The sequence below is a fragment of the Anolis sagrei genome, chromosome 9, assembly GCF_037176765.1.
Source record: "Anolis sagrei isolate rAnoSag1 chromosome 9, rAnoSag1.mat, whole genome shotgun sequence".
NCBI lineage: Eukaryota > Metazoa > Chordata > Lepidosauria > Squamata > Dactyloidae > Anolis > Anolis sagrei.
Window position 1 is genome coordinate 3,790,460 of NC_090029.1, and position 15,980 is coordinate 3,806,439.

A 15,980-nucleotide genomic window follows, 5' to 3' on the forward strand; every position below is an offset into this window, starting at 1 on the left:
CTGTCTGATGTCAATGGGTAGGGCATTCCATAGCAGAGGGGCCACCACCGAGAAGGCCCTGTCTCTCGTCCCCGCCAGTTCACATTCATGTTGTTCTTTCATAATAACTGGATGACATTCCACAATTATGGCCCAACTTTTTCCCCTCTGAAAGCAGCCTTATGCCAGTTCTGAATGTCGTCTCCATAAATTGACATTTCTTCCCTAATTGGAGGGTTTCCACTGTAGCGAGAGTATGCTTCCCTGCCATAGATGGGCATAATTATAATTATCTATATAAGTAAAAATGTAATGTTCATTTGTGGGATGAACAGAACTCAAAAACCACTGGACGAATTGACACGAAATTTGGACACTATACCCCTAACAGACCAACAAGTGGCCATCACTCATAAAAACCCCCAAAAAGACAGTGGAAAGGACTTAAAAATCCAAAAAAAGCTAAATGATGAAAAGCTAAATGATGATACACCAAAAAAAGGAAAGGAAGGGGAGAAAGAAAGAGAAAGAGGGAGGGAGGAGGAAAAAGAAGGAAGCATGGAAGTAAAGAGCGAAGGAAGGAAGGAAAGAGGTAGAGGAGAAGAAAAGGAAAGAAAGAGGGAAGGAAAAGAAAAGGGAAGGAAGGAAAGATGTAGAAAAGGAAGGAAGGAAAGAGGGAGTGAAGCAAGGAGGGAAAGAAGGACAGAAAAAGGGAGGGAAGGAAAGAGGGATGGAAGGAACAAAGGAAGGAGGTAGAGAAGGAAGAAAGGAGAGAAGAAGAAAAAGGGGAAGGAAGGGAAGAGGAAAAGAAGGAAGGAAGGAAGGGAGAAGAAAAGAAAAGGGGAAGGAAGGAAAGAAGGAAAGATGTAGAGAAGGAAAGAAGAAAAGGGAAGGAAAGAAGGAAAGAGGGAGCGAAGCAAGGAGGGAAAGGACAGAAAGAGGGAGGGAAGGGAAGAAGGAAAGAGCAAAAGAAGGAAGGAATGAAAGAGGAAGAGAAAGAAGAAAGGAGAGAAAGAGGGAAGGAAAAGAAAAGGGAAGGAAAGATGTAGAGAAGGAAGGATAGAAGGAAAGAAAATAAGAGAAGGAAGGAAAGACGGAGCGAAGGAAGGAGGGAAAGAAGGAAAGAAAGAGGGAGGGAAGGAAAGAAGGAAAGAGCGAAGGAAGAAAGGAAAGAGGTAGAGAAGGAAGAAAGAATGAAGGGGAAAAAGGGAAGGAAGGAAAGATGTAGAAAAGGAAGGAAGGAAGGAAAGAGGGAGTGAAGCAAGGAGTGAAAGAAGGACAGAAAAAGGGAGGGAAGGAAAGAGGGAAGGAAGGAACAAAGGAAGGAGGTAGAGAAGGAAGAAAGGAGAAGAAGAAAAAGGGGAAGGAAGGGAAGAGGAAAAGAAGGAAGGAAGGAAGGGAGAAGGAAAAAAGGGGAAGGAATGAAAGAAGGAAAGATGTAGAGAAGGAAAGAAGAAAAGGGAAGGAAGGAAGGAAAGAGGGAGCGAAGCAAGGAGGGAAAGGACAGAAAGAGGGAGGGAAGGGAAGAAGGAAAGAGCAAAAGAAGGAAGGAATGAAAAAGGAAGAGAAAGAAGAAAGGAGAGAAAGAGGGAAGGAAAAGAAAAGGGAAGGAAAGATGTAGAGAAGGAAGGATAGAAGGAAAGAAAATAAGAGAAGGAAGGAAAGACGGAGCGAAGGAAGGAGGGAAAGAAGGAAAGAAAGAGGGAGGGAAGGAAAGAAGGAAAGAGCGAAGGAAGGAAGGAAAGAGGTAGAGGAGAAGAAAAGGAAAGGAAAGAAAGAAGGAAGGAAAAGAAAAGGGAAGGAAGGAAAGATGTATTTTATTTATTTATTTGTCATGTCAGAACAACCAGTCTAACAGAACAAAGCAAACAAACAGAAAAATACACAACTTGTGAGTTTGGTAGCTGGTTAAATGTCCTTTGACCAGTCTCTGGCCACTTGGAGTGCCTCTGGTGTTGCTGCAAGAAGGTCCTCCCTTGTGCATGTGGCAGGGCTCAGGGTCCGTTGCAGCAGGTGGTCAGTGGTTTGCTCTTCTCCACACTCGCATGTCGAGGATTCTACTTTGTAGCCCCATTTCTGAAGGTTGGCTCTGCATCTCGTGGGGCCAGAGTGCAGTCTGTTCAGCGCCTTCCAAGTCGTAGAAAGATGTAGAAAAAGAAGGAAGGAAGGAAAGAGGGAGTGAAGCAAGGAGGGAAAGAAGGACAGAAAAAGGGAGGGAAGGAAAGAGGGAAGGAAGGAACAAAGGAAGGAGGTAGAGAAGGAAGAAAGGAGAGAAGAAGAAAAAGGGGAAGGAAGGGAAGAGGAAAAAAGGAAGGAAGGAATGGAGAAGAAAAGAAAAGGGGAAGGAAGGAAAGAAGGAAAGATGTAGAGAAGGAAAGAAGAAAAGGGAAGGAAGGAAGGAAAGAGGGAGCGAAGCAAGGAGGGAAAGGACAGAAAGAGGGAGGGAAGGGAAGAAGGAAAGAGCAAAAGAAGGAAGGAATGAAAGAGGAAGAGAAGGAAGAAAGGAGAGAAAGAGGGAAGGAAAAGAAAAGGGAAGGAAAGATGTAGAGAAGGAAGGATAGAAGGAAAGAAAATAAGAGAAGGAAGGAAAGACGGAGCGAAGGAAGGAGGGAAAGAAGGAAAGAAAGAGGGAGGGAAGGAAAGAAGGAAAGAGCAAAGGAAGGAAGGAAAGAGGTAGAGAAGGAAGAAAGGAGAGAAAGAATGAAGGGAAAAAAGGGAAAGAAGGAAAGATGTAGAGAAGGAAGGAAAGAAGAAAAGGGAAGGAAGGAGAGAGGGAGCAAAGCAAGGAGGGAAAGAAGGACAGAAAAAGGGAGGGAAGGAAAGAGTGAAGGAAGGAAGGAAAGAGGTAGAAAAGCAAGAAAGGAGATAAAGAAGAAGAAAAAGAAAAGGGGGGAAGTAAGGGAAGAGGAAAAGAAGGAAGGAAGGAAGCAAGGAAGGAAAGAAGGACAGAAAGAGGGAGAGAAGGAAAGAAGGAAAGAGTGAAGGAAGGAAGGAAAGAGGAAGAGAGGGAACAAAGGAAAGAGGGAAGGAAAAGAAAAGGGAAGGAAGGAGAAAAGAAAAGGGAAGGAAGGAAGGAAAGAGGGAGCGAAGCAAGGAGGGAAAGACGGACAGAAAGAGGGAGGGAAGGAAAGAAGGAAAGAGCGAAGGAAGGAAGGAATGAACCACGTAAATGTTGTTCTCTTCTCTATTTTTAGACCGATCATGGCTTCAGGAAAAGGTAAAAATAGAAAAGCTGCAACAGAAGATTCAGTTAGCACTTCAGCACGTGTTGCAGAAGAACCACCGAGAAGACGGAATCTTAACAAAGGTAAAAGATATAGAATCCTTGTTTATTGGTTGTTGTTTATATGTGATTTATATTAATTGTTTTGTATTTATTGTTTTTGTTTATTGCTTGTTGTTTTTACTGATGTGTTGTTGGGCTTGGCCTCATGTAAGCCGCTCCGAGTCCCTTGGGGAGATGGTGGCGGGGTATAAATAAAGTATTATTATTATTAATAATAATAATAATAATAATAATAATAATATAGGTTCCCTTTCCTAAATATAGTGCTCGAAACTTTGCTTAAGGTGTGTTTTGGGACACGTACTCCAGATCTTCTCCAACCAACTTCAATCAATTTCAATAAGCTCTGTAATAAAATGGAAACAAAACAAGGAAAGAGGTAGAGAAGGAATAAAGGAGAGAAAGAAGAAGGAAAAGAAAAATGGGGGAAGGAAGGAGAGAGAGAGAGAAGGAAAGAAAATAAGAGAAGGAAAGACCGAGCAAAGAAAGGAGGAAAAGAAGGAGAGAAAGAGGGAGGGAAGGAAAGAGAGAAGGGAGGATGGAAGCAAAAAGCAAAGAGAGGAAGGAAGGAAAGAGGTAGAAAAGGAATAAACGAGAGAAAGAAGAAGGAAAAGAAAAATGGGGGAAGGAAGGAAAGAGATAGAGAAGGAAGGAGAGAAGGAAAGAAAATAAGAGAAGGAAAGACCGAGCAAAGGAAGGAGGGAAAGAAGGAGAGAAAGAGGGAAAGAGGGAAAGAGAGAAGGGAGGATGGAAGCAAAAAGCAAAGAGAGGAAGGAAGAAAAGAGGTAGAGAAGGAATAAAGGAGAGAAAGAAGAAGGAAAAGAAAAATGGGGAAGGAAAGAGATAGAGAAGGAAGGAAGGAAAGAAGAAAAGGAAAGGAAGGAAGGAAGGAAGGAGAGAAAGAGGGAGAGGGAAAGAAGGAAAGAGAGAAGGGAGGATGGAAGAAAAAAGCAAAGAGAGGAAGGAAGGAAAGAGGTAGAGAAGGAATAAAGGAGAGAAAGAAGAAGGAAAAGAAAAATGGGGGAAGGAAGGAGATAGAGAGAGAAGGAAGGAGAGAAGGAAAGAAAATAAGAGAAGGAAAGACCGAGCAAAGGAAGGAGGGAAAGAAGGAGAGAAAGAGGGAGGGAAGGAAAGAGAGAAGGGATGATGGAAGCAAAAAGCAAAGAGAGGAAGGAAGGAAAGAGGTAGAGAAGGAATAAAGGAGAGAAAGAAGAAGGAAAACAAAAATGGGGACGGAAAGAGATAGAGAAGGAAGGAAGGAAAGAAGAAAAGGGAAGGAAGGAAGGAAGGAAGGAAGGAAGGAAGGAAGCAAGGAAGCAAGGAGGAAACGAAGCAAGGAGGAAAAGGAGAGAAAGAGGGAGAGGGAAAGAAGGAAAGAGAAAAGGGAGGATGGAAGAAAAAAGCAAAGAGAGGAAAGAAGGAAAGAGGTAGAGAAGGAATAAAGGAGAGAAAGAAGAAGGAAAAGAAAAATGGGGGAAGGAAGGAGAGAGAGAGAGAAGGAAGGAGAGAAGGAAAGAAAATAAGAGAAGGAAAGACCGAGCAAAGGAAGGAGGGAAAGAAGGAGAGAAAGAGGGAGGGAAGGAAAGAGAGAAGGGATGATGGAAGCAAAAAGCAAAGAGAGGAAGGAAGGAAAGAGGTAGAGAAGGAATAAAGGAGAGAAAGAAGAAGGAAAACAAAAATGGGGACGGAAAGAGATAGAGAAGGAAGGAAGGAAAGAAGAAAAGGGAAGGAAGGAAGGAAGGAAGGAAGGAAGGAAGGAAGGAGGAAACGAAGCAAGGAGGAAAAGGAGAGAAAGAGGGAGAGGGAAAGAAGGAAAGAGAAAAGGGAGGATGGAAGAAAAAAGCAAAGAGAGGAAAGAAGGAAAGAGGTAGAGAAGGAATAAAGGAGAGAAAGAAGAAGGAAAAGAAAAATGGGGGAAGGAAGGAGAGAGAGAGAGAAGGAAAGAAAATAAGAGAAGGAAAGACCGAGCAAAGGAAGGAGGGAAAGAAGGAGAGAAAGAGGGAGGGAAGGAAAGAGAGAAGGGAGGATGGAAGCAAAAAGCAAAGAGAGGAAGGAAGGAAAGGGGTAGAGAAGGAATAAGGGAGAGAAAGAAGAAGGAAAAGAAAAATGGGGAAGGAAAGAGATAGAGAAGGAAGGAAGGAAAGAAGAAAAGGAAAGGAAGGAAGGAAGGAAGGAAGGAAGGAAGGAAGGAAGGAAGGAGAGAAAGAGGGAGAGGGAAAGAAGGAAAGAGAGAAGGGAGGATGGAAGAAAAAAGCAAAGAGAGGAAGGAAGGAAAGAGGTAGAGAAGGAATAAAGGAGAGAAAGAAGAAGGAAAAGAAAAATGGGGAAGGAAAGAGATAGAGAAGGAAGGAAGGAAAGAAGGAAAGGACGGACGGACGGAAGGAAGGAAGGAAGGAGGAAACGAAGCAAGGAGGAAAAGAAGGAGAGAAAGAGGGAGAGGGAAAGAAGGAAAGAGAGAAGGGAGGATGGAAGAAAAAAGCAGAGAGGAAGGAAGGAAAGAGGTAGAGAAGGAATAAAGGAGAGAAAGAAGAAGGAAAAGAAAAAATGAGGGAAGGAAGGAAATATGGAGAATCTGAATTACTTTGAATGCTCGTATTCTAGCCACACTCCTTCACATCGCCATCGAAAATTAGTTTGTTTTATATCTCTTTTTAATCTTTTAATGGATCTGTTTTAAAGGATTTTCAAGTACAGGAGTTGTGTAATTATATTTTAATAAGAACATTTTATATTGGATTGCTGTGAGTTTTATGGAGCTGTCTGGCCATGTTTTGGAAGCATTCTCTCCTGACATTTCACCCACATCTATGGCAGGCAACCTCAGAGGTTGTGAGGTCTGCTTGGAAACTAGGCAAGTGGGGTTTATATATCTGTGGAATGAAGAACTCTTGTCTGCTTGAGGCAAGTGTGAATGTTGCAAATGGCCACCTTGATTAGCATTTAATGGCCCAGCAGTTTCAAGGTCTAGCTTCTTACTGCCTGGGGGTATGCTATGTTGGGAGGTGATTAGGGAGAGAGCGAAGGAAGGACGAAAGAGTGGGAGGGAAGGAGGAAGAGGGAGGAAAGGAGGAAGGAAAAAGAGAAGGGGAGGGGAGGGTGAGAGGGAGGGAGGAAAGAAAGAAGGAAGGAAAGACAAAAGGGAAGTAAGGAAGGTGAAAGAGAGAGGGGGAAGGAAGGATGAAGGAGAAGGAGGGAAGGAAGGAATGAAGGACAAAAAGGTGGAAGGGAAGGAGAAAGAGGGAGGGAAGGAGGAAGGAAAAAGAGAAGGGAGGGAGGGGCGGAAGGGACGGATGGAAAGAGAGAAGGAAGGAAAGAGAAAAATGAAGGAGGGAAGGTGAAAGAGAGATAGGGAAGGAGGGAGGATAGAGAGATGCGAGGGAGGAAGAAGGGAGGGAGGGAGGAAAGAGAGAAGGAAAGAAAGACAAAGGAAAAGGGGGGAGATGAAAGAGAGAGGGGGAAGGAGGGAGAGAAGGAAGGAAGGATGAAAGGGTGGAAGGGAAGGAGAAAAGGGGAGGGGAGGAAGGATTGAAGGGAATGGAGTGAAGGAGGGAGGAAAGAGAAGGAAGAAAAGACAAAAGGAGGGAAGGTGAAAAAGAGATAGAGGGAAGAAGGGAGGAGAAGGAAGGAGAGAGGGACGGAAGGACAAAAAGGTGGAAGGGAAGGGGAAAGGGAGGGAGGGAGAAAAAAGAGAAGGAAGAAAGAGAGAAAGGGAGGGAGAAAGGAAGGAAGGAAGACAAAAGGAAAGAAGAGGGAAGGTGAAAGAGAGGGAAGGGGGGAGAGAGGGAAGGAAGGGTGAAAGGGTGGAAGGGAAGGAGAAAGAGGGAGGGAAGGAGAAAGGAAAAAGAGAGGGGAGGGGAGGGTGGGAGGGAAGAAAGAGAAAAGGAAGGAATGACAAAAGGGAAGGAGGGGAGGTGAAAGAGAGAGAGGGAAGGAGAGATAAAGGAGAAGGAAGAAGGGAGGGAAGGAAGGAAGAATGAAAGGGTGAAAGGGAAAGAGAAAGAGGGAGGGAAGGGGGAAGGAAAATGAGAAGGGAGGGAGGGGTGGGAGGGGGGAAAGACAAAGGGGAAGTAAGGAAGGCGAAAGAGAGAGGGGGGAAGTAGGGAGGGAGAAAAGAGGGAAGGAAGGAACAAAGGGTGGAAGGGATGGAAGGAGAGAGGGAAAAAGAGGTAGATAAGGAAGGAAAGGAGGGAAGGAAAGAGGGAAGGAAAGAGAGAAGGAAGGAAGGATAGGATGGTGACAGAGAGAAAGGCCTGAGAAAAGAGCCCAAGGGGCTTCATCCGGTCCCCGGCTGGGTGTAGAGTAGGCCTGGGCGGTTTCGTTCGTTAATTTTGTAATTCGTTAAATATTCGTTAATTTTAGCAATTACAAAACGATTACAAAACTTATTTTTAAACCCGGAAGTGTTTTTAAATATCGAAACGGCATGCGCTAAATATTTTTGTATTTCCGTCCATTTCGGAAATATGTAAGATGGCTTGGCTAGATGCTTGCTGGGAGCTCTCCTCTCTCTCCTCTCCTTAGCCAATCAGAGCCTGAAAGAGGAGGAGGAGGAGGAGGAGGAGGAGAGGGCAGGGAAGGCGCCGGCTGAGCAAGCGAGCGAGAGGGCGAGCGACCCTCAGCGGGAAGGCGGCCCGTCCCTCCTTCCTCACCTTTGCGGTGGGTGTGCTTCGTTCTCCCAATTCCTTAGCGGAGGGCTGGGCTAGATGGCCTTTGGGGAGCCCTTCTCCCAATTTTGCATTGCTTCGGAGGAGCCGGGCCCGACTCGGCGGCAGCGCTTGAGGGCCCCCCAGAGTGAGTGAGTGCCTGCCTTCCCTCCTTAATAATAATTTCTCCTCCCTATTCTACTAAATTAATAATTAAATTAAAAAATATTGAAAAAATATTGAAAAAAAAGGGCGCCATCTTTACAAAAATGTTTTGTAAATATTAACGAAATTTTGTAAATACCGAACTTTTTTTAAGGGAAAATTTTATAATTATTTTAAATATCGAAACAAAAAAAACCCCCAAATACAAATCGATTTTAGAAACAAATTTTTGCGTTGTTACCCAGGCCTAGTGTAGAGGAATTAAAGATTCGAACAGTGTTATTCAGAGACTGGATTTCAGTTTCGGTTTTCCCATACAGCTTCAGGTCATCCATGTACAGCAGATGTAAAATTTTGTGAGATCTCTGAGATGTGTGATAGCCGAGGTTTATTTTTTGTAAGATTGTTGACAGAGGGATCATGGCAATTTTGAAAAGCAGTGGAGACAACGAGCCTCCCTGGAAAATTCCTCTTCTGATGTTGACAAGTCCATAGTTTTCATTTCCAACAAACAGTTCAGTTTTCCAGTGCTTCGTCATATTTTCAATAAAAGTACCAACGTTTTTACAAATCCCGATGGTGTCTAGGCACTTGATGATCCGGCTATGTGGGAATGAGTCAAAGGCTTTTTTGTAGTCAATCCAGGTCATGTGAAGATTGGGTTTTTGGCAGTTCTCCAGAATCATGTTGCCAATTAATAACTGCTTTTCCATTTGTTACCTTTCTGTTCATCTGGCAAGATGTTATTTTCTTCAAGATTTATTACGAAGGGTATTTTTTAAGTAAGGTCCATTGGAACATAAGTACACAATGAAAGTTTATTTCAAAAAAGTAAATTTATTTTCAGAAAGTACATACCCAAACTTCCGTACAGTGGCCCTTATTTCTCATCATGCCAGGAAGGTAATGCTCAAGATCCTGCAAGGAAGACTCCAGCAAGACATGAAGCGAGAGTTGCCAGATGTTCAAGCTGGGTTTAGAAAAGGCAGAGGAACGAGAGACCAGATTGCCAATATCCGCTGGATAATGGAGAAAGGCAGGGAGTTTCAGAAAAACATCTACTTCTGCTTCATTGACTATTCTAAAGCCTTTGACTGTGTGGATCATCATAAATGGTGGCAAGTTCTTGGTGGGATGGGCATCCCAAGCCCCCTTCCCTCTCTCCTGAGGAATCTGTACAAGGACCAAGGAGCAACAGTCAGAACTGACCACGGAACAGGAGACTGGTTCAAGATTGGGAAAGGCGTCCGGCAAGGCTGCATACTCTCACCCAACCTTTTAAACTTGTATGCAGAACACATCATGCGAGGATGTGCGGGGCTGGATGAATGCAAAGCTGGGGTGGAAATGGCTGGAAGAAACATTAACAACCTCAGATATGCAGATGACACCACTCTGATGGCCGAAAGCGAGGAGGAGCTGAGGAGCCTTCTAATCAAGGTGGAAGAAGAAAGCGCAAAAGCCGGGTTGCAGCTAAACGTCAAAAAAACCAAGATTATGGCAACAAGAATGATTGACAACTGGGAAATAGAGGGAGAAAACGTGGAGGCCGTGACAGACTTTGTATTTCTAGGTGCAAAGATGACTGCAGATGCAGATTGTGGCCAGGAAATCAGAAGACGCCTACTTCTTGGGAGGAGAGCAATGTCCAGTCTCGATAAAATAGTGAAGAGTAGAGACATCTCACTGGCAACCAAGATCCATTGCCTAGTCCAAGCCATGGTCTTCCCTGGAGTCACCTACGGATGTGAGAGCTGGACCTTCGGGAAGGCCGAGCGAAGGAAGAGAGATGCTTTTGAGCTGTGGTGTTGGAGGAAAGTTCTGAGAGTGCCTTGGACTGCGAGAAGATCCAACCAGTCCATCCTCCAGGAAATAAAGCCCGACTGCTCACTGGAGGGAAAGATACTAGTTGAAGTCCTTTGGCCACATCATGAGGAGACAGGAGAGCCTAGAGAAGGCATCCTTGAAGTGACTGGACTGACCTTGAGGGAGCTGGGGGTGGTAACGGCCGACAGGGAGCTCTGGCGTGGGCTGGTCCATGAGGTCACGAAGAGTCGGAGACGACTGAACGAATGAACAACAACAACAACACATATTTCACTCTATTTTTCAACATAGTTGCCAAGTTTGTTCAAACACTATGTAGGACCAACAAATAATAATAATAATAATAATAATAATAATAATAATAATACTTTATTTATACCCCGCTACTGTTCTGTTGCACGCTGGGCCTGTAAAGAATTGTCTTTAAAACAGGACGTGCAACCTTTGCCCAGTGGGAAGCCAGGGGGCCCAAAGAGAAGCTCTTAGGAATTTTCCCCCACAAACAGTCTTTAGAGGGCTTGTGAAATATGAGGGGTATTTTTTAAGTAAGGTCCGTTTGAACATAAGTACACAATGAAAGTTTATTTCAAAAAAGTAAATTTATTTTCAGAAAGTACATACTTCACTCTATTTTCGACATAGTTGCCAAGTTTGTTCAAACACTTATCATACCTCTGAACCAATTTTAAAATACCCTCTTCATAAAAACTTGCCGCCTGCTCCGATAACCAAATCGTCTGTAATCAGAGAAGGGCGACCGGAGTGGTCCTCATCATGGACTTTGCCACAGCCATCTTTGAATTGTCGTACCCACTTACGCACTTTGCTTTCACTCATAACAGTACCACCGTACACTTCACAAATCTGTCGATGAATTTCTGCAGCAGGCAGGTTCCTTGCTGACAAAAAACGTATTATCACTGAGCGAACCTCACATGCGGAGGGTGAGTTGAGAGTCTTAAACATTTTTATAGCAGAGAACAGAACCGTACAGGTTAGCTACAGAGCGGAAACTGAGCACAGTTGTTCCCGAGGCATGCTGGTACACGACGCACGCGCTCGTTGCGGTATGCGCGCGAACTACTAGTGTCTACAATAAAACGGACCTTACTTTAAAAATACCCCTCGTATTATTATTATTATTATTATTATTATTATTATTATTTCATCTGCTTCCTTGCAGAGTCTACATTTGGGATCTGACTTATTATTATTATTATTATTATTGTATTGTCAAAGGCTTTCATGGCTGGAATCACTAGGTTCTTGTAGGTTTTTTCGGGCTATAGGGCCATGTTCTAGAGGCATTTCTCCTGACGTTTCGCCTGCATCTATGGCAAGCATCCTCAGAGGGAGTGAGGTCTGTTGGAATTAGGACAATGGGTTTATATATCTGTGGAATGACCAGGGTGGGGCAAAGAGCTCTCTGCTGAAGCTAGGTGTGAATGTTTCAGCTGACCACTAGGGCTGGGCGGTTTCGTTTCGTTAATTCGTAATTCGTTAATAATTCGTTAATTTTTTTCATTAGAAAACAATAACGAACCATTCTGGAGCAATTTTTTAAAAAAACGAATTTTTAAATAGTTTTGTAAATGCTTCGTATTTCGTTATTGAATTCGTTTCGTTATTGTTTTGAGGTCGTTTCGTTATTATTTCCGCATGTCTGGGGCAAGTTTTATGGTTGTTTTTTGTTTAATTAGTGAAAAAAAATTATAATATCACACCAACAGTCAACAACAGAGGAAGAGGGAAGCTTCAGAAGTTTTTGGAGTTTTTTAGCGTATTTCGATTCGTTATTGTTTCGGAAATCGATTCGTTAATGTTTTGTAATTTTTTTTCACATTTACGAAATTTCGTAAATATCGAACTTTTTAAAAGGAAAATTTTGTAATTATTTTAAATAACGAAACGCAAAAACCCCCAAAAAACGAATCGATTTTAGAAACAAATTTTTCCGTTGTTACCCAGGCCTAGTATCAAGACATACATGTTCTGTACAGTTGTTAATGGGAAGTGATAAGTATAAGAATGTTTAAATACCGAATATGTTAAAGCTACAATAAATAAAAAATTAAATTACGAAATTACGAATTACGAAATTAACGAACGAAACCGCCCAAGCCTAATTATCATTATTGTTATTGTTATTATTCAAAGTACAAGATTAAAGGCAAAAAAAAATCTGATTCATTTTGCTTTTTTCTCCCTTACAGCTAATATGCAAAGTGTCGACACTGAGAGCGCTGTGTGGACGACATACAGAGAAGCTCATGGCGTTTAGAGCAATATACCCAGACATTGTGCGACTTCATTTTCCTCCCTTGTACAAGGAGTTATTCACTTCAGAATTTGAGCCAGCAATGCAGATGGATGGGTAAAGGTATTCCCTAAGCACTTCCTAGAATGTCTGAAGTAGAAACTTTACAAATGGGGGGGAAAAAAAGGAAAACAAAAACAAAAGAAACCAAGACACTTTAAATGGCCCTGCGTAGACACCTAGGGAGCCAACACACTGCACATCTTCTGGCGATCGGAGTCAGGGAAAACGAAACGAGCGTTGGACTTGTTTTCTCGTGCGCCTGATTGCCGCGATGCCTACCGATATGGACCCTTTTATTTCTGTCTCGACTTCTCAGTCTTTGACCTCTGTTTACACAGAATCGAGGGTACTCCAGATCAGGAGGTTTCCTTTTCCTTGTAACTCACTGCCCGCAGACTTTCCTACTTACTTAGAGCAATGTTTCGTTAGTCAGAAAGAACAGAATCTCCCGCTCGAAACCAGCAACGGGTGTGCAATTGCAGAGGCGCTCGGCGTCGGTTTTGCACAACTTGCTCATTGTCTCATGAAGGACGATTTCTTTTCACCCGACCGTGGATTGCCAGAATGGCGGAATGGCATGAAAAGGTTCCATAGCAATAGCAACAATAGCATTATAATCTATTACAGGGTAAATGGGCATGAAGTCTATATATAGCAAAAGAGATATTGTTTATATATTTGTTTTAATTAATTAATTAATATAAAAAAAACAATGTAGTTACTGGTATAGCTTTTATTGTTGAATTGATAAGGCACTTTCATTTTGCACCTTTTTTTGGTTTCCTTTTTTAAATTATATGCTAGGCGTGTTCATTGTCGTGCTGCATGTGCACCAGAAGTTCAAGTTTTAACCGAGGGGAGGTTTGGAAGGTATTGGGGACACTGCGAGGTGTTTATATGCTGCTGTTTTCCACGTTCACTTTGAAAGAGATGCTGGTCGTATCCTGAAACGCGTCCCTTCGGCGATTTCGCGGCGCGAGAGGGCAGGGAAGGAATGGGACAGACACAACGCTAAGTGTTTAGTTTTGTGTTTTGAATAGACAAGTCTTGTTGTAGCGAGGACAATAACAAAATCCCTGTGCTGAATCAACACTGGTTGCCAACACAGGGATAAAGAACTCTTACGTTTAATCACCTAAAGCAGGCATGGGCAAACTTCGGGTGATTTGGACTTCAACTCCCACCATTCCTAACAGCCTCACCTGCTTAAGCTGTTAAGACTGTAGGATCTATAAAGCAATATTAAATAACCACTCACAAGCCGTTTTTGCTTTGAAATGGATATATTGCTTGTATCTCCCCCCATTCCTAACGGCCTCAGGCCCTTTCCTTTCCCCCCCTCACCTGCTTAAGCTGTAAGACTGTAGGATCTATATAGCAATATTAAATAACTACTCACAAGCCGTTTTTGTTTTGAAATTGATATATTGCTTGTATCTCTTTCGTTTCCCCCCTTACCTGCTTAAGCCAAGTGCTGGGCCCATAACCATTGTTAGGCTTAAGTTGGAAAGGGAGAGAAAATCTCCTCTCGTTTCCCCCCTCACCTGCTTAAGCCGAGTGCTGGGCCCATAACCGATGTTAGGCTTAAGTTGGAAAGGGAGAGGAAATCTCCTTTCGTTTTCCCCCTCACCTGCTTAAGCCGAGTGCTGGGCCCATAACCAATGTTAGGCTTAAGTTGGAAAGGGAGAGAAAATCTCCTCTTGTTTTCCCCCTTACCTGTTTAAGCTGAGTGCTGGGCCCATAACCAATGTTAGGCTTAAGCTAGGGAGGGAGAGAAAATCTCCTTTCGTTTTCCCCCTTACCTGCTTAAGCTGAGTGCTGGGCCCATAACCAATTTTAGGCTTAAGCTAGGGAAGGAGAGAAAATCTCCTTTCATTTTCCCCCTCACCTGCTTAAGCTGTAAGACTGTAGGATCTAAATAGCAGTATTAAATAACTACTCACAAGCCGTTTTTGCTTTGAAATTGATATATTGCTTGTATCTCTTTCATTTTCCCTCTTACCTGCTTGTGCTGAGTGCTGGGCTCATAACCGATGTTAGGCTTAAGTTGGGAAAGGAGAGAAAATCTCCTCTCGTTTTCCCCCTCACCTGCTTAAGCTGAGTGCTGGTCCCATAACCAATGTTAGGCTTAAGTTGGGAAGGGAGAGAAAATCTCCTCTCATTTTCCCCCTCACCTGCTTATGCTGAGTGCTGGGCCCATAACCAATGTTAGGCTTAAGCTGGGGAGGGAGAGAAAATCTCCTCTGCTACAGAACGTGACTTCCTTGAGGCAACCCAGGAGGGAAACTCTGCTTCGTGCAGCCACCCAAATCTCCAGCCCAGCCCTTATGCTCTGCTGCTGGGAAATCCCTGCCAATAAATTGCTTAAGCAACTGAAAAGGAAAAGGAAGGGGCCCGTGCCAAAAGGGATTGTGGGAATTGAAGTCCAAAACACCTGGAATCTGGCCATGCCTGTTGTAGAGGAAGCTTCCTTGCACTCTGCACAGGCAATGGAGCCTAACAATGGTCATGGGCCCATCGCTCGGCTTAAGCAGCTGAGGGAGAAAAAGAAGGGACCTGAGGCTGCTAGGAATTGTGGGAGTTGGAGTCCAAAACGCCGGGAAGGAGGGCCCAAGTTTGCCCGTGCATGGTGTAAAGGAATCTTCCACTCCGCGTAGGCAATAGAGCCTAACAATGGTTATGGGCCCAGCGCTCAGCTTAAGCGGCTGAGGGGGGAAAAGAAGGGGTCTGAGGCTGTTAGGAATGATGGGAGTTGAAGTCCAAAACGTCTGGAAGGAGGGCCAAAGGAGTAGAAGGAGTTTCCTTGCACTCTGCACAGGTAACAGAACCTAACATTTGGTTATGGGCCCAGCACTCAGCTTAAGCCGCTGAGGGGGAAAAGGACGGGGTGTTAAGAATAGTGGGAGTTGAAGTCCAAAACCCCTGGATGGCCCAAGTTTGCACATGCCTGACCTAAAGGAATGAGTTGGCTCTCAATAGCACCTTTGATAGTCACCCCACTTTTTTTTTAGGTGAGTAAACATGGGTTCAGACAACCAAATTCGGACACCTGTATTTTGGAATATATTGGTCCTAATAATAACTTTTGTTTACATTGAGTGTGTGTGTATGTGAATGAGTGTGTATGCATCAGTCATATGTTGAAAGAGACAGGTCTCATAGAATCCAGAGAGTTAAAATGAGACTATGCCAGTTGGCTTACATTCATTGCACAGTTCGGAGTAGCGACATCTCTTTCATATATTTCATCTGGAGTTAACTGTTTTCTGGACCGGGACACTCCTGTTCGTGTTATATAGTCACGAGTGGGCTTACGGGCCGCTTCCTACTCCATAAAACAAAACAATGCAATGCAAGGAGGTTCCCTCTCTTTTTGATATTCATGCATCCTGAATTGGCACTGGACTGTAAAGTTTATACGAGGGATATATATATATACGAGGGGTATTTTTTAAGTAAGATCCATTTGAACATAAGTACACAACGAAAGTTTATTTCAAAAAAGTAAATGTATTTTCAGAAAGTACATACTTCACTCTATTTTTCGACATAGTAGCCAAGTTTGTTCAAACTCTTATCATACCTCTGAACCAATTTTAAAACACCCTCTTCATAAAAACTTGCCGCCTGCTCCGATAACCAAGAGTTCACTGCCGTTTTCACGTCATCGTCGTCATGGACATTGTCACGGCCATCTTTGAATTGTCGTACCCACTTACGCACTTTGCTTTCACTCATAACAGTATCACCGTACACTTCA

At 43.4% G+C, this 15,980-nt stretch overlaps 1 protein-coding gene across 3 annotated transcripts in view; it reads left to right on the forward strand.

The window, feature by feature from the left end:
* The window catches only part of RORA (RAR related orphan receptor A), a 667,113-nt gene extending 651,441 nt beyond the window's left edge, over window positions 1-15,672 (forward strand). For all 3 annotated transcript variants that reach the window (XM_067471240.1, XM_067471239.1, XM_067471241.1), the window contains 2 exons: window positions 3,174-3,286; window positions 12,114-15,672. In XM_067471240.1, coding sequence (XP_067327341.1) covers window positions 3,174-3,286; window positions 12,114-12,278 — 278 coding nt within the window. In that variant the 3' untranslated portion in view covers window positions 12,279-15,672. The remainder of the gene's footprint in view (window positions 1-3,173; window positions 3,287-12,113) is intronic.
* Window positions 15,673-15,980: the final 308 nt, after the last annotated feature.